Source organism: Xyrauchen texanus, chromosome 21 (assembly GCF_025860055.1).
Source record: "Xyrauchen texanus isolate HMW12.3.18 chromosome 21, RBS_HiC_50CHRs, whole genome shotgun sequence".
Classification (NCBI taxonomy): Eukaryota; Metazoa; Chordata; class Actinopteri; order Cypriniformes; family Catostomidae; genus Xyrauchen; species Xyrauchen texanus.
In genome coordinates this window covers 21,008,249-21,030,952 of record NC_068296.1, presented here as the reverse complement: position 1 = coordinate 21,030,952, position 22,704 = coordinate 21,008,249, and the positions used below count along the sequence as shown (strand labels likewise).

The following is a 22,704-nucleotide window of genomic DNA, read 5'->3' as shown; positions in this document are numbered from 1 at the left end:
AAACATTTTGGTGTAAAGTGGCGTCATTTCATAGATTTAAATGTGTTGACGCGATGGTTTGTCATGTGAAAGAACCTTAATGCGTATAAATTTCACTACGTTTTGCACATTAATCATTGCTCTTCACAATCACAAAAGTGTCCGATTATGGTTTCAAAACTGCAAGTTTCTCAGAAAGGTGAGAAGTTTGGATCCCTGAAAAAAACTTTTCCCATGCATTTATTTATTTTGTGACATTTTATTATTTTCCATGGCACACCTGATAATCTTTCATGGCATACTAGAGCGGTTTAAAAACACTGTAGTGGAGGTATGTGTTTGTACAAAAGGGCTTCAAAAAGATTTAAAAACTCCCCCAGGCCCACATAAGTGCAGATAAAAAGGCTCACACTACCTAGGAATATGTTGAAGCTGAAATTCCACAGTTCTCACATCCAGGTGTTTTTCAGAAGTAGCCAGTTTTCGCAAATCTGGCTAATTATGTCTTAATTCAGTTAGCTCTTAGATCAGAGAACAAGCCGAATCTGTGCATTTGGGTAGACGGAGCTTGTGACCAAGGTCAAGTACTTATCCTGAGAACAAAAGGTAACTGCTGTAATTGTAGAGTGTGAAATTTAGTGATTTATTAGGGCCATATTTTAGAGTTAACTTCAGGATTGGCACATTAACAGCCAGTTTTCAGAGCTTTTTACAGTGGCCTCAAAAAAACTTTTTTAGACACTTATAAATGCATGAATGTCAGTGTATTAGGTATCAAAATATCAAACCAAGTGTCATTTATTTTAAATAAAAATAGCACACACACTGTTTTGTATGTAATTAAATGGTGACCTAAACTTTGAATCTCCAAAAAGCATATACAGATAGCATAAAAGTAATCCAAAAGACTCCAGTGGTTAAATCCATATCTTGAGAAGCGATATGACAAGTTTGGTTGAGAAACGATTGCCATTTTTTTCTGTCAATCTCCACATTTGCTTTCACTCATTATTCTTTGTAGGCAGGTAGGAGAATTTATAGTAAAACAAGGACTCTAATATTGATCTGTTTCTCACCCACACGTATCATATTGGTTCTGAAGGTATAGATTTAACCACTGGAGTTTTATGAATTACTTTCATACTGCCTTTCTGTGCTTTTTGGAACTTCAAAATTTTGGTCACCAAGTACTTGCATTGTATGGACCTACAGAGCTGGAATGTTCTTCTAAAAATCTTTTTTTTGTGTTCAGATGAAGAAAAAGTCTGGGATGGCATGAGGTTGTGTAAATTATGAGAGAATTTTCACTTTTGGGTGAACAATCCCTTTAAGGGGAACTAACATGAACGACTAAAAAATGCAAAAAAAAAAAAAAAAATGACTTGTTTTGATATCTGATATAATGATGTGACAAGCATCCATAAGTGTGGCTCAAGTTTCCAAATACGCCTACTCTTTGGCATTACTGTTGATATTTTTGTATTATAGGAATGACATATTTATTATGGAGAGCTTTACTGATGAGAGAATGCAGCAACCTGTTGTAACTGCCTGTGCAGTTACTTTTGATGCTATACAGACCCTAATATGGTAGGAACAAGGCGTACAGAGATGCTCTTGTATTCAGAGCAAGCTGGAGTGTCTTCATCCATAATAATCTTGCTTGCTGTTCTCCCAGTAGAGCGACCAGAAAGTCTAAGGATCTCAGAAATCCTACAGAACTTGTGGTGATGGGGAATGTGTGCGTGTATTCAGATCTCTCCACATTCCTTTTTCTAGTCTGCTAGATATTGCTAGATTAGTGTTTAATGTAATCTATTCTACAGTATATGCTAGTGTACTTCTAAACATTTGACAAAATTTGTTTTCTGAAGATATAAGCATTTAAAATCATTAGTCTCTTTCAGCAAAAAAGACTCTGAAACATCCATGGCGTCTTCATAGAGGTTGAGAAATATTGTCCAAATGCTTTCTAGAACGAGAACGCACCCTCCTGTACAACTGTTCAGCGCATCTTTCTGTGTCCTAAGAGCATTGTTGTAAGCAAAGATTGTGATGTGCTGTGTGCATTTGTGGGTTAATGTTGTATGTGACATCATTGTTCAGTTCTCAAGTCTTTGGAAAAGCTGGTTGAAATTGAGATCACTTTTCAAGTTTCCCTGTAAGCATGGAGGACAGGGGTATGTGTGTGTGGCTGTAAACTAAAACTTATTAGCTATTTAAAAATGATTGAGTTGTTCGACATGTCTTGGCCCCACTTCCTGTTTCAGTAGGAAATACGTCAAAACACAAATTCGAACTACACTATTCAGTGCACTTCAAGGGGACTTTAAATTATGGGAGTTCAGTCATGACCAAATGGAGAACTGAGAGCTCTGCCTGTGTCTGATGGGTTTAAACAAACGGGAAGTGAAGGTTTCCATGTTTGATCTTTTTTCCTCTCCAGTGGTGCTCTCAAGCCTCTCGGCTTTAAGATGATCACGTGATTGTTTATGAAATGTGACTGGGGAGGGGGAAAACCAACTGTCTTCACCTTGTTTCCCTCAAGATTTTTTACATGGCTATTCTAGGGGTGTAACGGTTCTTGATCAAAAACGAACCGTACAGTTTGGTAAGTATTTGCTCCGTGGTTCATCACAAATAGACATGCGCAGTTGTAACCTCTGCTAATGCATCTGTATGGCACTGTAGATGGACACACTCCACCTGTGTTTCACGTGGGTCAACTTTCTACATAGAGAAGCTGTTCTATTATCTGTTAGTAGTATGTTAAATCAGTTGATGACATCAAAGTTATGCACCCACTAGTTGGCAAAATGGCAAGTGGAGAAAACAAGCTGCAAGAGAGAAGCTCCTGCGTCTTTTAAGTCTCCTGTTTGGGAACTTTTTCTTTATGCAGTCAATTACAACAGCGATGTTCAAAAAACTTGACAAAACAGGCACTGTTTGCTGACATTGCTTGACGTGAATGCTGTATACTGGTAATACATCGATATTTGATTAGCTATTGACACTGACATCACTCAAGGATATACAGTATATTGCGTGGTGCGCACAGAGCCGCAGGTAATTAGTGATGGGAAGGGCAAATCTCTTGAAGTGTCTGTTACCAAATATAATATTTTTTTCATTAGATTTGGCAGTAATATTTTTTTCCCCCCTGAACATAACAAATACTGAACATACCTAAACCGTGACCCTAAAACCGTAATGTAATGTAAGTTAGCTTACATATGAATATATGTAACTGTCTATTTATTGGGGATTTGCAAAACTAAACAGAATGGAGAAATACGTAGTTCTAGACACAGTGTCTTAAAAAAAGCAACACTCGTGGCACAAGACAATCTAAAAATGTCTTGAATCGGCAGCCAAAGTCAGTATGTGTGCATGCTTGTAGAGCTGGTGCTACAACCAATTCATTTAAAATAGCCTTTATACAGAGGTGCTGGAATACATTTTTGGCAAGGGGTGCTGCAGTTTTGGTGGACAATTTATACATCATGCACACGCAACAAGGGCATCAGAAAACCAAGTGTCTCCCTATCTCTGTAAGCCCATTGTACAAAGCGGCCTCAGTTTGTTCCTGGGAGGCAGCAGATGCCCTAACCCCACCCCTGAGTACCTTGCAAGGATGAAACAGAGGCACCTGTCTCCTATTGCGATCACTGTACATCACTGTGTGAATCAGAAATGACCATAAAACACAATATAATTGTTCAGACAAAACCACTATTAAAATGAACTCATATACTCATAAAATAAACTCATTCAATATTAAGTTATTATAATATGTGCTCACTGTTGAATACCCCAAATGTGACCTTGAGATCATTAAATGTCTTCAATATCCAAGCGATTCTTGTTAAAGACAAACCAAGTTTTTTGCTCCGCTGATATTTTAGTGCCTTCCATAGAGCAACGATTCACAAGAACACAAAAGCTCTAATCTTTACTGTTTTTATTTTTTTGCATAATGTTATGATTTCAAAAGAAAAGCTTACACATGAGTAGAGCACAATATTCTTCTGAAGAAAAATAAAACAGTATTGAGGATTGATTAATTTGTTTTTATTCATAAACTGATACATATTACACTACAATATTTATTATTAAGCAACAGTTATGATTGGCAGGGCCCTGTCCAAAAGCATGACAAAATCTCTTTGAAACGGGATGGCATTTTTATTAACAGAAATCGTATTTTATACAATTATATTTATAAAATTTCTTTGATATATTTAAAAAGTCAATGAATTTATAAAAACTTCTTAGCGAGGGTTTCACCACGCAAACACTCAACAACAAAAACAGTTTGTACTGAAACTAGTCAACCATCGACTAGTTGTCCATCGTGACCCCTCCTAAGTGTTTGTGTGATCCAATAAATGTGATATGTTCTTGTGTCCAAGATTAAAACATTTTAATGCAATGAAAATACACCATTATATATATATATAGGGTCCAAAATCTAAATATTATATATATATTTTGCAAAGATGCATTGATGCTTTCTTTGTGGACATAAAGAGAGCAAATACAGCACTATGCAGAGACACACCCTGTTGTATTTGAAATATCATTAACATCCAGTCTAGTGTTTTCAGTAGTCAATTTCACAATTCTCGAAACCAATTTCGATATCACAGAAAAGATAGGTAATATGCTATTGAGCAAACCCCTTTAGCCTATTAAAATTTTACATTTCAATGTAAATAATAAATTGCTTCAGGTTTTTTAAGTAAGACCTTATAAAATCTGTTTTATTTATTTTTCTTAATATAATTTTCCAATATATTTTAGTCAGAATTCCATGTTTTAAAGTTTAATTCAATTTCATCATCAAAATTGTGTCTAATCAAATGAATCCAAACTTAAATCGAATTAAATTAGAACAGTTACTTTTCAACAAAACAATAAATTTTTTTAATTTAGTGCTTTAGTATAGATCCTCACAACATATTCAAAAATACTGCATTTGTCCTATTTTGACAAATAAAGTGCTGCACAATAGAGCATCACTTTAAAAATAAAAACATTTGTGAAATCTACTATTCAGTACAACATCACTCTTGCTTGTGAGATTTACTGTCAGTCAGACAGCATGCGGGGACCAAATTGAGTCAGTGCTCGGTACTACCGGTACTGTAAAAACACGTATTGTTTTTTATTTTAGTATCAACTTGGTACCAAAGTACCGGTTCTTTTGACATCACTAATCCATACTATTTTTTGATGGATTGCAGCAGTGTTTCAAGTGAATTATTGCAACACCAGCTACATGTATGACACTTGTGGGGGAATTTTGTTGCAAAGTAGACATCTGTTGAGGTCTGTTGGAGGAAGTAAAAACTCTAGATTGAATCTGAGTACTTGACAGGACATGTCAAGCAGACAGAAGTGTGATCTAAAACTATTTAAGACAACATTTTTCTAATCACCTATTTTATTACCTTCATTAATATTTCAATTAATATATGTTACACTGCAGGACTTTTGAAGTGAACTGCAAAAAATTATAAAAGGTGTTTTAAAATGGTGAGAATGTTAATAGAAATGATGACCAACACTAACAGAAAAACTCTACCTTGTAGCAGTTCTAGAATCAAGCCTTGTCAATGGATTATGCTCAATTTACTCAATTTTCTCAATTTCTTTTCTGAATTTACATTGGTATTGACCACCTTGCTCTCTAGTTATCAGTGTTGACATTGGCCATTTTAAAACCCATTTTGGTCAACCAGTATTTTTGGTCGACCATGTTATTTTTCATCTACTCATCTCTAATATGAAGACTGATAGAGATGCTTGAGAAAACCCCAGTAATCAAGAAAATGTAAGGTTTGTATTATATAGAACAAATTTGTAAATTTTAATGAAAGATTTGTAATTGAATCAAGTAGAAATGTGTGAATATTATAAATATATCAGAGCATGATCTTTTCTATGGCACTGTATTGTAGTATATTGGGTGAGGCCACTTGCTGACTTATTCTACAGCATAGAGTGACCCATAAGCCTCTTAACGCCCAGTTTGGGATTAAACAGAAAGTCTTGTATTCATGGGGGTCCTGAAACTTGCCTGTTCACTTGCAGCTAGAATGATCTGCTGGACCATTGACCAACTTCTTATCGGATAGAGCTGTATGTTTTTATAAAATGGGGTGGAAATTATTTTAAGGCGTTGCACACAAGATCAGGGTCAGAATACCATGGCTTTTTGAGCTTGTTGCATCTTGTCTTACAAGCTCATTCTATTTTGTCAGTACCAGCATGGTCTGTGCAGTGTGGGAAAAGGATAATATGTAACATAGGATTTTTCGTAATCTTCACTAGAATGGTTTGTTTTAAGGTAATGGAAGTTTACCATTTCCTGTGTTCAGGTTCAGTCATGTGTGGAGACGGTATGGAGGATCCATCAGTTTAAAAAATAACCCAGAGAAATGCGGGACGGATTGGATGAAGTGATTACTCAGATGCAACGCAAGATTATAAAATAACTTGGCTTCTGAGAAAAGTGAAATATTTTTGTCGGTGCATAAGAAACTCAAGACAAATTTGGTCTTTCAAAATTGTAAAGCTATTACTCTCATTTGTTTCCTCCAGGAGTTTCAGTGGAAACAGCTTTTCACCCAAAAATGGAAATTTTGTCATTATTTATTCATCCTTGTGGTATTCCAAGCCCTTCTCTTTTAAAATCTTTTGTCCTTGTCCTGAATTTTATTGTTTGGAAATTACAAGTTTATTTTCAGACATTGGAAGTATGGATTTTTTGGCATGCTGATGTAAAACAATCAGAACACAAGTTAGCAGGGACAATCACTCTTTCGCTGAGAATGCAGAGCCAGGGGAACAACAGCACACTTCCAACATAAGCCACAACAACTCTTTAAAATTGCCAATAAATAAAGATTTTTTTTTTTATCCCTTGCCTCCCTCACTTCCTCATTGTCATGTTGCAGGCAGGCGGGCAGGCGGGCGAGGAAATAAGGGCCTTATTGGCTGACTCTCAATCAGTGGCTGTTGAGAGAGATTAGGATGAAGATGGTGGTCAACAAGGTCAGAGAAAGACTGCATCAGAGGGATGTGAAGCCAAATTAATTAGGCAAATATATGATTATTTTATTCTATATTGACAGCCCTAGTTTTAACTAAGAATAAAAATGAGCTTATAGCTTTGTGAGAAAATATTTCTTGAACATTTAGCTGTCACTTTTAGCCTGCTCACTGGTGGTTGTATGCCATATTCTCAGAAAAGCAGCTTTGGAATAGTATTTATTGTGAAAGTGCTATACAAATTTATTTACAAACAATTATAGTGAAAATAAGATGGGAAGAAAAAAAAAACTATAAACTTAATACAATTTGAATATTTGTTTTATAGCTAATTATTTATATTTATTTTTTATATATATTTTATGAACGGGGGGTCCTTGCAAAGGGATCATCATATTTGGGGGTCCTTGGCATTTAAAATATCTACTGATCTAGAGAACACTAAAAGGGTCAATCTTCTGTTTGCTAATTGCATTGAGGATAACAAAACTATCTCAGAGGCTATTTTGATTGGATGATTTGTGTCCCAAAACTGCTAAATAATGGTTATATTCAAATATGTTTCCAGACAAACTTAAATGGGACCTCTGACAAACGCCAGAGATAGGGATGCACGATTTGGACAAAGCGATATTGCGATTATTTTGAAAATATTGCAATTTGAACAATATTTGTGCCATATGATGAACAACAACAAAAAAATTGTATATATTATTCCTTTTGAAAAAAAATTTATAATGTTTTGCCCATGTTCTACTGCCAATAAAAAAAACTTGGGCTACACTTTTAAAGTTCACACTTGAGTCCTCATATAAAGAACAAAATTAAGACCATTGCTATGCGGTTCTGAACAGTCAAGCTTTTATTTTGCCGACATCTGCATGAAGAGTTTGTGCGCAGCTGAGTACAAATTCACAGCATTTGTATAATGTGCTCCTCATTTTAAGGTCTTCTCCTCTTTTTTTGTATTTGTTGCAGGCAAACATATTTGGAATTACACTAAAGTGAAATTAGATTGAATCTGGAGCGCTTTAAAAATCACACGCTCAGCGCAAAATCAGATCATATCTGTTACTCTGAGCACTAGATGGAGTTGTGAGGCTCAGAACCGCCCTGAAAACACTGTAATAATGCACAATACAGACAGGGGAGAGCAACTTGCATAAACTTTGAAAACTTTTGAAGTAATTTGCAGTTTAATAATCGCACAAGGTCCTAACGTGATTTTGATTTTATTTCAAATAATTTTGCAGCCCTATGCAGAGGGCATATTCCACCTGCTGTTCATGTGTGTTGGTCCAGGTGTCACTTGCTGTGACTCATAGTAGGATCAATCTAAGCACCTAGTTGGGACATGACTCTTAGCCTTAACATCTGGCTTTACCTCATGGTAAGGTAAGGTACTTGCCAAAAACCACAATGCCATTAGTCATTTGTTAGTGTCTTGTAGTAGTTGTAAAAAAACAATATAAATGTGTCATCCAATGACGGATAAAATTAAGAATTAATGACATTTTTCAGTCTTGCCCAAACTGCATGTAACCAAGTGCCTGAATATCTGAAAGCGTTGTAATTTTATCAAAAGACAAAATAAAATCTTAGATTATGACCTTGTGAGTTCCTTTTGAAATGTTATCTTTTCTTGCACATTCAGAATTGACAATTTAGTGACACCCTGAAAGGATCAGAGCTCGTTAGTGTGATCCATGGAAGACCAAGAGTGAGATTATGACTATACAGCTCGAAAGATTCATAGAATCACTTTGTTTATTATTATCATCTAGTCAGACTGAGCATGATCTGTGCCACCATTTCACTTGTATCACTGTCAATGACATCATGTTGCGATAAACCACAGTCAAGCTCACCGTACAACATGAAATGTGTAATAAACATATTGTATGAGGAAATTATAAATCTACATGTTACAGATAATACTCTGTCCTGCTGAGTAGTTCATCCAGAGACACATGTTCTAATAGGTATGCACCATATTGTGTGTATTAAAAGAATAGTTCAACCAAAAATGAAAATACTGTCCTTTTTACCCTGTGCCTGATTTACCCTCATGTTGCTCAAAAGAATAATTTGTTATGACTGATCTGGTTATCTTCAACACACTCAGAAGGTCAGAAAGTACCTGCATAGAGATACTTCAAAATTGTCTTTTTGTGTGCCTTGTAAAAATAACAGTATACAGGTTTGGAATGACATGAGGGTGAGTAAATAATGAAAGTAATAAAAAAAAATCATTATTTGGGTGACTTTATTTATATTTATCTCATCACATCTACACTCCTACCCCATAATGTCAATGCAAAAAACAGATTTTTGATAACTTGACTCAGTACTCAAGGGGGGCAATAGAGTTACCTTCTAACATCTGTGCCTTTAAACAGGATGTCATTATTCAGGTTATTTGCTATAAATGTACTGACTTACACTTATTTTCTCAGCCATGACAGTAGTTGATTTAAAATCGAAAACTCACCCTAGAAGCGGACAGTTCACAATTTTCTCACTATAGCGCCCATTGCAGCAATGCTGAGAATGCAACGCGCACTTGCGTTGGGTTACGAATTGCATTCTGACACATTTCAGAATGCAGCAAAAGGTGAAATCGAGTTTGAGTTGCAAGATGCGTCTGTGTTTATGTACTTGCGTAGAGAATGGTTCGGCCCATAGAGATTGCATCCACTAGATTCTTTAAAGCAAGTTCAATTTGCAGCTCACAAATTGGTAAGGTAGTAAGAAATATATATTTTTATAATAGTCCATCACCTATTCCTTAGCTGAGGTGCTTATCTTATTGTTGTAACATAAAAGGAGACACTGTTGTGCTTTGGGGTAAGAATAGGATGATATTGATTTGAAAATTATCAATAAATTAATAACATTTTTATGCCATTGCCTTGTTAATGTGTAATCATGTAAGCTATAAAAAGTAACTGATTACGAGTATTTTAAAATCTAATTACAAGTACTTGGTTTTGTAATCTGATTATGTAAACAAGACTGCATGTAATCTACTACCCAGCACTGCCTACACTGTACTTTCAATCATTGCATGTGTCTCTTTGAGTCTGTTGTTATCTGTGTGTATATGATAAAGGTTGGACAAGTATTATTCAAACATGGAAAAACATTCATACAAACAGGCTGTGTGACTGCTTAGAAGCAGTCTTTCCATTACTTCTGACTGAGCGATCAGAGCTCTAGAAAACAGCCTGTGATGTGGTGCTGACAGAAATGCCTTCTCCAGTCTCAATGAATGTGACATGCTACTAATCGCCGCTACTTCTCGACTTCAGCTGATTGACACTATAATCAACTTAATCAACCACATACAATCTTTTACAGAAAATAAACTGCTATATTCTGTTTAGAGGTCATGTGGCACACAAGCCGTTAGAAAATTACTGGTAAATCAGCTTTGGCAATTTCCCTGAATGAGAAGTAGTAACATTACCTGAAAAGTTCATTTTGATGCTATTTGTGAACAAAGTCATTAGAGTAACAGTTTTAGCACATATGATGCCAGGAAACACTGAAGGAAGTAGTGAGTCAATGATTCAGAATTGTGATTTATTTAGGAAAAAATGTAATCAAACTGGACAGATAGTAAAACGATCAATAGGCGGAGGATGTCTAACATATTTGCTTCCTTAGATCAGACTATAGAGGCAATATCATAGTGTATGATGCTCCACTAATCAAATAATAATTCATATGGTAAGCAGCCAATGGAAATCAACCACATGAGGCCATGAAACTGGACCACGAAGAAAATGAAGAAAAAGTGAAAGTGCTAATGCTCCAATCATTGTTCCCTGAGACTCAAATGCTGCTTGCTGTCCCCAATAAAAAGCACATTAAATGTTCTCAGTCTTGCTTAAGTATTGCTAGCAAACTCATTCTGAATATATTGTGACTAGGTAGTCACAGTATATTCAGTAAAAGTTAGTAACAGATATTATTTGTAATGTTATGCACTTTGATCTGGGGATACACATTTCAAGACATCAAAGATCAACTCAAATTAATTAAAACATAAACAGACATTCAGCAACCCTTCACCTTTACTGTGTGGCTGACATATGGCAATTAAAGGCAATCAAAGAATTTAAGCTAAACATCTAGACAGCTTATGAGCACAAATGAGGAAATCATGACTTGATTTAAAGTCTAGGTTTACTTCACAAAAACCAGTCATATGAGCTACCTGTCTCAAGCATTTCCTCTTATTCATATTCTCAATTTAACATCAAATAGATGTTTGTTCCAATCTTTCATTTTTGCCATTTAATAATATGTTGTTGTTCTATTTTGCCCTACGTTGACTGTCATCAGTGCAATTTTCCTAGCTTAGAGGGCACAGCAAGTCTTTAAAGGTGTAGTGTGCAATTTCTGTGCCACTAGCGTCACCAAACGCAATTTCAAAGGATGTAATTTTTATGTTATTGAACAGATTTCCAGAACACTCTTTCCATCATCAAAACAGAGAAGCTCGCCTCAACTCCATTGATAACACTTACATAAATAAATGCCACTTCGCAAAATGGCTTTTTCAGGCAAAAAAGCAGGAGACCTGTTAGCTTACAGTTTGTCTAAAGTTCACAGTGGTATCAGGCACTGCAGCATTGTGTTATTAAATATTTGACAAAGGCCTACATACAGTGGTAAGCAAAAGTATGTGAACCCTTTGGAATTACATTCATTTATGAATACATTTGTCTTAAAATCTGGTTTGATCATCTAAGTTACAATAATGAACAAACACTATATTTTTTAACTAATAACACACAAATAATTGTATTGTTCTTGTATATATTGAATACATTCAAACATTCACAGTGTAGGTTGGAAAAGGTATGTGAACTCCTAGGCAAATTACATCAACAAATGCTAATTAGAGTCAGGAGTTGGCATCGTTAAACGAGATTGAAGGTGTGGGTTAGAGCCACTTTGACTTGTATAAAGCACTTTAGTAGTTTGCTATTTACAAGTAGCATCTGCTGATGTGGACCATGCTTTACAAAAAAGAGATCTCAGAAGACCTACGATCAAGAATTGTTACTTCGCAGAAAGTGGGAAAGGGTTGTAAAGTTACCTCGAAGAGCTTAGAAATTCATCTATCCACAGTTAAACAAACTGTCCATAAATGGAGATGATTTAGTACTGTGGCTACTCTCCTTAGAAGTGGCTGTCGAGCCATGATTACTCAAAGGGCACACTGCAGAATGCTGAATTAGGAAAAAAAAAGAACCCTAGAGTGACCACTTAAGTTGTGAAGGAATCATTGGAGCTGGTTAACATCTCTGTTTGTGAGTTTACTATACGGAAAACATTAAACAGGGATGGTGTCCATGGTAGGACACCACAAAAGAAGCCTCTGATTTCCAACAAAAACATTGCTTCGTGCCTAATGTTTTCTAATGACCACCTTGACATGCCACAATGCTACTGGGAAAATGTTTGGGAAGAACAAGCAGCACATACCAACATGAAAACATTATCCCAATGTTGAAGTAAGGTGGAGGAAGCATAAAGATTTGGGGCTGCTTTTTCTTCAAAAAATAAAATCCATCTTTTGGAGTGGCCCAGTCAGAGCCCAGACCTTAACCTAGTAGAAATGCTGTGGAATGACCTCGAGAGCTGTTCACACCAGACATCCTAAGAATATGGCTGAGCTAAAGCAGTCCTGGAAGGAAGAATGATCCAAAATTCATTCTGAACATTGTGTAGTTCTAATATGCAGATACTGAAAAGGCCTAGTTTGGGTTATTGCTGTATAGACCAGTTTTTAAATCCAAAGGTTCACTTATATTTTCCACAGGACTGTGAATGTTTGAAGGGAGATGTTCAAAAAAGACATAAAATATAACAATGGTGTTTGTCTATACCTGTGACTTATGTAGATGAGATCTTATTTTATGACCAATTAATGCATTAACCCAGCTAATTCCAAAGGGTTCGCATACTTATTCTTGACACTGTAGATTAAGCTAATTCACATTTTGACAAGTCTTGTGAAAATGTATTTGAAAACGATAACATATGACACCGCTTATGTCACTTTAGATCCAGGCCTCATTGTCTGGGCCATTATGGGCCAGATAGCAATTAGTTATTCTAGTCACCTTACTATAATGACTAACATGGAATTTCCTAAAAGAAAGTAATCTTTGATGAGGGTGCTGTAGCCAAAGGCAAAACTCTACTGCCATGTTTTTGTTTTAGATAGTGATCTGATTTACCTCATGGAGTATGACTTCAGGAAGATTGTATTTGCCTGGAATGTGTGACTAAACACTAGAATAGGACCAAAGTTTTGGTTTGAAATTTGTTTGAGATTCTTCATTTGTTTGAGAACAAAAGGATAAATATTATGAAACATTATGAAACAAATGATGACTTGTAATGTTGTTTTCAAACAAATTTGAGACACACCCCCACTTTGGCCATCACTCGAACAGTCCCGCCCAAAACTCGAGCCATTAGTTGACCTAATTAGTGCTGCTAGTGGCACAGAAAGTACACACTTCACTTGAGCATAACAGCCCCCCTAAGGGTATGACAGGCTTGAAAAAGGGATTTAGCTTTTGAAATGTGTTACGACGCTGTTCAAGTTCCTTGTTTTTTGCTATTTGCCATGACTTCATATTAAGAGCCACGTAAATATGTAAAATACACTGATACCATCAGATTCGTTCTTTCATTGAACTGTTGGAGAGCTTGAAACATCTGAAATGAGTCTATAGTGTGTTTTTTTACTATTAAGAAACAAAGCGCAGACCCAATACTGGAAATGGGAGAGGCAGGAAGAGTGTGATGTCAGACAGGGAAGCAAACAGGAAATAAAAGGAGGGGATTGAGTGGGATGCGGGGAGGGCAACGTCCTTCCCATTTCCTGGCAGCAGCCTTTTCTCTTCCTACCAGTGCTCTGAGAGTATGATTAGAAGATGAGGGCTCTGAGAAGGCCACCACAACTGGAACTGGGATTTGTTTCCCCCTTCTACTACTAATTTGCTTTGAAGAGTTTCTGAAAAGCCTGTGGAAAACACCTTGTTTTGATTCTTCATATATCAGAAGACCACACTGCCAAACATGTACAGTGGATATAGAGGTACTTCGTAACTCTTAAACTTCTGTGAGAGTGTCAGACTCAGAGAATTATGCTTTTTTGTGAACTATGCTCTTTGTATTTTCCATCAAATAGAGTGAAGTTTTGTTCAGGCAAGGTCTGAAATGTTCTCATGTTGTTAAGACTGACAGGTTTGGGTATGTTTATCAAGTTTTTCTTTTTCTTTTTTCAAATGTTGTCCTTGCTCTCTCTTGCTCAAAGTTAAAAATCATCAACATTGGCTAGTCTTAGCATAATTTTGTTGTCACTTGCCAAGTTCGCTGACAATCATAGTTTAAGTATTTGATATAGATACTTGATCTCACTGGCATGGCGAGCTGGAGTTAAGTGAATTGTACTGAAAAGATACATGATGCAGTTCCTCACACCAGGAGTTTTGTATGTTTTCTCAGGCCTTAAGTTAGCTTGGAAGGGAATGACAGTGAATTTGACCTCAGGGTCATCTAGAACAAACACACAGGGGGGTCAGTAAGTTTAGCTGATCTCCCCTGGGCTGTACCTCTGGTTTACTTAAGGCCTGTTGATGCAGAAACTGTAAACACTCATTTAGATTATCCTCACAGTTGCAGACCACAGGCTGGGCCAAACTTTACTGAGAACTTCATCTGGGTGTTGAAGGTAATGGGTCATTAGTGATATCTCTTAACTTGATATAATCCAAAGAAGATTTGCTGTTGGAAGGGGAGGAAAAGGGAAACCGAGTGAGTTTCTGGTTTCAGGACTTGGCTCAAAAAATGGAAGGAAGGATACAACATGTGGGGAAAATGTTAAGTGCTAAGAGATTTCGAAAAGTCACATGACTACTGTTAACTCTCAAGGTGCTTGTTTGTCACATCCTGGAGGTGAAGAAAGTTTCGAGTAGCAGCCTTCGATATATTTTTAAAGTCAATGGTTGGCATAAATTAATATTATTTACTGCTGATAAACCAATAAGTAAACCAATATACAGTACTGTGAAAAGGTCTTAGGGACATAAGATGTTTCACAAAAACATTTGTCTTAAGATGGTTATTTATTGCAAATAATAGAAAAGTATAAAAATAGAATATATATATATATATATATATATATATATATATATATATATATATATATATTAAGGGCTGAGTTCATAATATCGATATGCCGATACATCGTCATTTTCTCCTTGCCAATGCGCATATCGATGCAGCTGGGGTTGTATTAATATTATGTATGCCAGAGTGTAGGGTGTAGATCACATCTATCACACAAAGCAAGTTGACTTTCAATCACCTTAGAAGTAGTAGACCACTACATTACAATTGGATGAGTCTGCAGTCAGTAAAACTAAATCTAAAATATATAGATATGCATTTTGGCTTTTTGCCTAAACCTGGCAGTTGGGAGTAAATCATGACTCGTGGGATATCCAAATCATGCAAAACTAAAGTACCGAGTAACATGACGAACCTGCATCTTACAGTACATATTTCAAGATACAGCCGACTGTATGCTCTTCTTTTACTTGCAACCAGAGTATAAAAAACGAACCAAAAGGTGGGTACTTTTTCAACGAGGTGTAAAAAATGTCATTGATAGGCAGTGATGATATCGTGGAAAGCATGTGATATTTATAGGTGTTATATCGACCATTGTCCACTCTGCTCTGTAGATATCATATCGGCAATTTAAAAAAAATACATATTGGTAGACTACAATAATTACCTTTTGATTATTTGATTCTTGTAATTGCATATATTCCTCTTTTAATCACATGTGCTAATATTTTTTTATGAGCAGCTGCACAAAGAAGTTGCAGCTTTTTGTTTTGTTTGTTTTTACCTAGGTAGGGGTCAGTTTACGAGGGCCAGGGTGCTAAGTGGGGTTGGAAATGTGCAATATTAACCACAGATATAATGCTTTGTTGTTTTGGGACCTGATTGGCTCTCTCTGCTTTTTCCCAGAGAGCATTAGGTCCCCTCTGACTGTAGTGTTTGTTTGACAGACACCAGGCCCTGCCCTGGTGAGCTCTGATATGACTGGAATGTGTACACGAGAGAGGAGCTACCGGCTCCAACATAATGGATGTGCTATCATCACGGACTGTTGGTGGAAAGCACTGGAAAGCTTGTGTTTATTTTACAGGTGCTCATCCCCAACCACTCACAATGTGTAGATCAGTGATTCTCCTCTATTTTTTCTACACATCCAGATTCAACATTGGGCATCAAGAGGAGATCCAACACAGAAACAAAGTTTATTGTATCAAAAGTTTAACATTTGTAGCAATCTGGGCTAAATTAATATTGTGTTAGTATTAGCCATATTACTAAGTTACAGATCAATTTGCACCAAAGCCTATATTGCCATCCCAACTATAGACAATTAAATGAGTCGTTTCATTACATTTGCATTTTGCATTGTCTTTTTCCTGCTGTCTTGTGACCAGAACAGATCTGCAACCCATTTTTGGCAGGGCTGAAAAAGCACTAAAAGTGACCAGTATGCCCCAGAAAATTTAAATCATAGTCAATTTCTTTGTGCCTATCTGGTATCTAACATTTGACATTTCATAATATTACATTCTTGGTGTTGGATTTAATGCCTCTGTGGACAAGATGTTTTGATATAGGAAAGTTGTATCAATTAAACCAGCTCTGAAAACATGCTGATTTAACTTTAAGAAATCTATTCACCCAAAGATTATCATTATTGAATGATTTACTCACCTTTAAGCCATCCCAGATGTTTATGTCTTTCCTTCTTCAGCAGAATCGAAATTAAGATTTTTATAAGCACATTTTAGCTCTGTTTGTCTATATAATAAAAGTGAATGGATGCCGTGAGGCTGCTGGCTGTTTGATGGTCCAGAAGGCACATTTAGGCAGCATGAAAGTAACCCACATGACTCTAGACGATCATTTAATTTCTTCTGAAGCAAATCAAAAGGTTTGTGTAAAACAAATCGATAATTAAAATGTTTTTAACTTTAATCGCTGTTTTAAATCGCTGCATTGCTGTTTGAAATGAACTAGCTCTTCCGTGACGTTCATTGCTCTGTTGTATACAAAGTGCACGCTTCCGACTTCTCACGTGAATGCGCCAGTGCACTTACGTCACGCGACAGTTCTGTGATTGGTTGACTGGTAGCAGGAAGCATATTTTTTCCCCGCACTCGGGAGTGACGTCACTCTGCTTAATTTTTCAATATAATTTACCATCTATAAATATAATAATGTTAACAAATTATACATCTTTTCAAAGGTCTAAGGGTTCAACATTGATATCCAATCTCTGTTTCATGATAGCAATGCTCCAGAAACAGAAATTCTGTTATTTGTGCCAGGAGCACAAATGAAAACATGCAATATCAAAACGGGACTTCATACATTTGTTATGAAAACATGATCGCCAGATTTATCCTGTTTGCCACACTTGAGTCAATTGTCCATGTCAAGCGTTCATTGAAAAACATCCAATAGCACTTTTTGTCCCTAAAAGTGATAACTGAGAAATATTGATATATTTTCCATTGTTTACATGAGATCTCGCCTGAAAGATTTACCCTACGTCATCGTTCTTCAACAAACTATGCAATCTGAGCAGCATTCATGGTGTAAAAATGTATATTATCTTATATATTAGAGTCTCATAAACAAAATGAGCGTGTCTCCAAAGTCTATTTTAAAAAATGCAGCGTAGTTTTATTCAGAATAGCCACGCAATGCAGTCAGATTTTGTGTCATCTTGAAAGGTGGAGCCTTAATTTTACATCATTTACAATCATCGATTTTACAGAGAAAAAAGGCTTGCAGGAACCTCATTTTTTTGTTAGATCATCTTCAAATTTGAATCATGACTTCTTTAGACTTGTGGCTTTGAGAACATTGTATTTCTGTATTTCTCAGCACAAAATATTTCCATTACTATAAACTTCAGCTTCTCTAACTTAAAAAAATAACAACATACATAAATTCTGAAACTTGGGAAATACAGCTTAAAGTGTCATCTTTCAAAATATACTACAACTGTGTCCAGTAAATACAACCATTTAAGTTCAGGTATGTCATTTTCATGGTTTGTGCTCAAACCAGGGTTGCAGCGGTATACCGGTTTCACGGTATACCACGGTTTGAAAATTGACGGTTATCATACCATGTACATTTGCTTATCTACGGTATTAAGAAAAAATTGCAACCGGACGGAGAATCTCACGTGCGCGTGCACAACTCCTTTCCTCCTTGTTTGCCTGTCAGACACGTCAACTTGCGACACACACACACAAATGCAGCGGAGAAAATGTCAGAGAGAAGTGAGGCGACCTGACACGAGTGTGTGTGTGTTGTGTGAGTTAAAGCAGTGTTTCTCACCTTGTCTATTTGGACTGGGTCGCGGACAGCAGGGGAAGAGCAATGCCATGGTTCTCCCATTGAAGATATTTCAGCGAAGTGATATATTGAAGTGATCGACTATTTAGGACTGCCACGGCAGATTTAATGATAATCTCGCAAACAGCTAAAGCAGACATGGGCAACATGGATCAGGCCCCCACATGGTTTAATGTGGCCCGCGGCTCATTGATCGTAAAAGCGTTTTTCTTTTTCATTGGATAAGTTAACTTGCATTGGGACGTAACGCCTCTCCACAAGCATTTAATATGCTCAGGGTTGCCAGAAAAGAGACGAAACACCCCCAGTTTCAGATTTATACTTGCGCAAATTGGAAATATTCGCCTAATGTTATACTTATTTTGTGCAATCTGGCAACCATGCACGTGAGTGCGCTAATTCTATCTGGCTTTCCCCTTTGAACAAATGTAGCATTCTGTAGTGCAATATTCTGCTCAAGGAAAAGTGTTATACGGCTGCTCTGTGTCCATTCTTGAGGCTGCTTGTGATGTTTGGTGCTACTAATTTTGCAGGTAAACATTCTCAGTGATTAAATATAAAAGTAGATCTTGGCATGCGAGCAAAAGCAAGCCAGAGATGCACAGATACACTTCCGAAAATTGAGTACACAACTATTTCTGGGCTTAAAAGATACAAAAACCAAATCAATGCAGAACATTGTATATCAAAAGCAATACAATGTGGCCCCTTTACCAAAATAGTTACAAATATTAATAATTACACACCATCACCTTTACAAATTTGTTTCAGGATTTTACATAAGTAAAAGAAACTTTTATATTTTGACAAAATTTCATAGTTTCATATGAAATAATCTAAATGTAGAATTTATTAGACCTCATTTTATATCAACAGTGGCAGTTTTTGTTAAAGTTTAGTATTTATTTTTCATAAATACATTCATTTATTATTATTATTACTATTATTTAAGACTAGCACAATGACCCAACCATGATAATGAGGAGCCTTTCCTTCTGTGTAATATGTGAATAAATATCTAATATTAGGTAACAAATGTTCATATAAGTAAATATGCTCTTCAAATTTTAAAAGGGGGAGAGACAACTTCCTCTAGATTTTGTTGTTGACATCATCAACAAAAATAATGTCACTTGATGCATATCCTTGTACTGGAAAACCATGAACAAAACTATGCAACCCAGGATACATTAAATACAGGTTATGTTTAATCTATGGCAGGTCGACGCTTGATTTCCAATGTAAAATCTGCATCCTGAAGCAAAACCAGTTGAGAACCACTGAGTTGAAGTTACAGACAAGAGCAGTCTGGCCTCACTGTCGCACACCTACAGTATATGTTAACTGTTAATAATCATAGGATATTACTTTAAAGCTCACGCAGCTGATGTTATTTTTCATTTAGTAGTTCATTTAACATGTAAACTAACATGCTTTAGTTATATTACATGTTATAGTTACATGCTATTTTGTATCATGTTTATAATTCTGTTTATTATAATTCTGTTAGTTTTCTTATTTTTTCTATTTATTTTATTTGCAAAAGGGAGACTTTTTTTTACACATACTTAAATAAAAAGTTTCAAGTTTCAATTACAATAAAGTGTTTGCTCAAAAATACATAAATAAATAACCCTTCTGTTTTCACTAATAATAGTAATTGTGTAATACCGATAACCGAGGCGGTTATCAAACCGTGAAAATCTCATACCGTTGCAACCCCAGTGCGTATCAACAGGTTAATAAAGTTTAATTTATCAATTTATTTTTTAAAACAATCCTATCAATTTGCTTCAGAAGAGTCATATGGATTTTCTTTGCTGCCTAAATATGCTTTTTGGACCGTAAAACTGCCAGCAGAGTCATGGCACCCATTCGCTTTCATTGTATGGACAAACAGAGCTGAAATGTACTTGTAAAAATCTTCAATTCGGTTCTGCTGAAGAAGGAAATACATAAACAGCTGGTGTGGTATAATGGTAAGTAAATAATGAGAGAATTATAATATTTGGGTGAACTAACCCTTTAATAAAATGTTTAATTTCTGACATTAATCTTGACCCACCAGTTGAGAATCACTGTAAATGAACTCAATGAAACTTGATAAATGTTAACTGTGACTAGAGCTTCAAATTAAAAATGCATTTGTGAAACTGATCCTGGTAAATCAACACATTAATTTGGTTGGGCTTGAGAGAGTGTGTGAGGGTGTTTATGTTGGATACCAAGTAGTTTGTGGCGGATGGGGGTGGGGGGGGTGAGGTGCTTTGTTGTTCAGGAATAGTCCTGGAGCAAAGCCAGGCCGCCTGTATAACATAGTCACTCTGATCCACAGGCTTTAGAATCCCAGAGCCTGACCATCTTTGATTACCATGAAAACAGTTGACATGCACTTGGAGTGTTCAGATGGAAACCCAGCACAGAGCAACAGTTGGCTAAAGGATGGCGCTTTGATAATGTTTATTTGTTCTAGAAGATTTATTTGTGTCGAAGATTCCAGTGTATAAATGGAAATAGAGTTTTGATTCTTGCACAAGCCATGTTGAAGGGGCTAAATGTTTCACTTGCCTTGTTTACCTGCTTACAATAGAAAAGAGGCCCACCAAAAGGTGTGTGTTTGCATTTTTGTTTTGTATTGGTATTTGTTATAAGATTTGCCAATATTCTTTGTTATGCTGTTAAAAACAAATTTTTATACATGGAGATTGCAATGTTTTCGATGTTAAACTACTTTTCCCTATCTCAGCTTAATAAGCAGAGACAACTATAAGTAAGTCATTTTTAAATTGATTTCCCCTGGGGGGCTTTATGGTGCTATCAAAACATTGCAGTGTTTGTTTGAGCTTCTGACACAGCAACATCGACTCAACCAATGTTGCGAGTTTGGGGCGGAACTCTCTGTTTGATCGACCAATGGAAGGGGTGAACGTTCAGGAAACCTTTTTGAAAACGATCACTATTTTTGCCATTTCATTTGGTGACACTGGTGGTGCAATTTGCACACTTCACCTTTAAGCAAATTACATTTTCTGTCACAGTAGGCTAGAAATGGCTAATGTTAATAGGGATGATGAAGATAATTTAAAACACATAGTTTAATTAAAAATACATAAGGTTTCGTTACCTGTAGTAAATGTTTTATTTCATTATTGTATGTGATTCTCCAAGAAATGGAAATTGACTGTTTTATCAAGAGAGAGATCAAGGGATTAGGGGATCTCTACTGATGGTTAACTACAGATTTTATTATTTGTCTTTTCTCAGTCAGACAGTAGAATATCCTGTGGGGAATGAAGAAATTCCATTCAAAAGAACGATTTTCCCTCCTCCATGTTTTGCATTGTTAGCATTTTTTTTTATTAGCATCAACATTAGTGACTTTGTTTACTCTCCTCACTGATCAACAAACAAGCAAACAAACAAAAAAACCTTGATAATCAAAATTTTAAATCCTTTTGAAATATTTATATCTTTCCTTTGTTTAGAAACCCATTTCTCAATTGGCTACTTAGAGTTAATTTACTTCATAAAGCATTCATTTATGTGTATGTGTAAAAATATATCATAAAAACTAGGTCTGCCCCAAGAGCAAAAGTCTTTACACTTCTCTTCATAACCTGGATCCATCTTTTAATGCCTTTACCCAGTTAGACAATCTGGAGCATTGCCTCTAAGGAGATGTAGGGCTGGAAGGCAGAAACTGTCCCTCTTCGTATCCCAGCTGTGACACTCTCTTGCTGGGCACAGAGCAAGGAATTCTTCCTTCATCAGGGTGGCTTCTGCCTATTTCTGTTGACCAAAACACTGAAGCGCTGACCGTCACAGTTCGGACCATAGTGGTGATTAAAACACTTTTGTGCTGACATGTCACTGCTAAAATGATTTGATGAACCAACAAATGCTGGCTCACACTTCAGAATTTCACCTTCGAGTAATTAGCTGTGTGACTTCAAAGTAGCTTTTTATTAAGGCTGTTTCACCCTGCCCTCGTTTTTAACTGGTAAAGATAAAATCTTATTTTAATTTAAAATGAAACTAGTCACATCTCATCTGCTCTGGCAGAGCCATGGTGAATGTTGTTTTAATTGTTAGCAGTTACATAATACCACATCTTTTTGAAGGCATTGAGGTTTTTGCTAAATAAACAGTCAGCTTAAAGTTGCTGTTCCTTCCCTG

General features: G+C 36.1%; 1 protein-coding gene across 2 annotated transcripts in view; it reads left to right on the top strand.

The window, feature by feature from the left end:
- The window catches only part of LOC127661760 (rho family-interacting cell polarization regulator 1-like), a 95,325-nt gene that overhangs the window by 14,365 nt on the left and 58,256 nt on the right, over positions 1-22,704 (top strand). Inside the window, exon 1 of one of the 2 annotated variants that reach the window (XM_052152630.1) lies at positions 14,001-14,161. The exons of the other annotated variant lie outside the window; for it this stretch is intronic. Coding sequence (XP_052008590.1) covers positions 14,143-14,161 — 19 coding nt within the window. The 5' untranslated portion in view covers positions 14,001-14,142. Of the gene's footprint in view, positions 1-14,000; positions 14,162-22,704 lie in introns of those variants that run through there. 2 annotated transcript variants of the gene reach the window in all.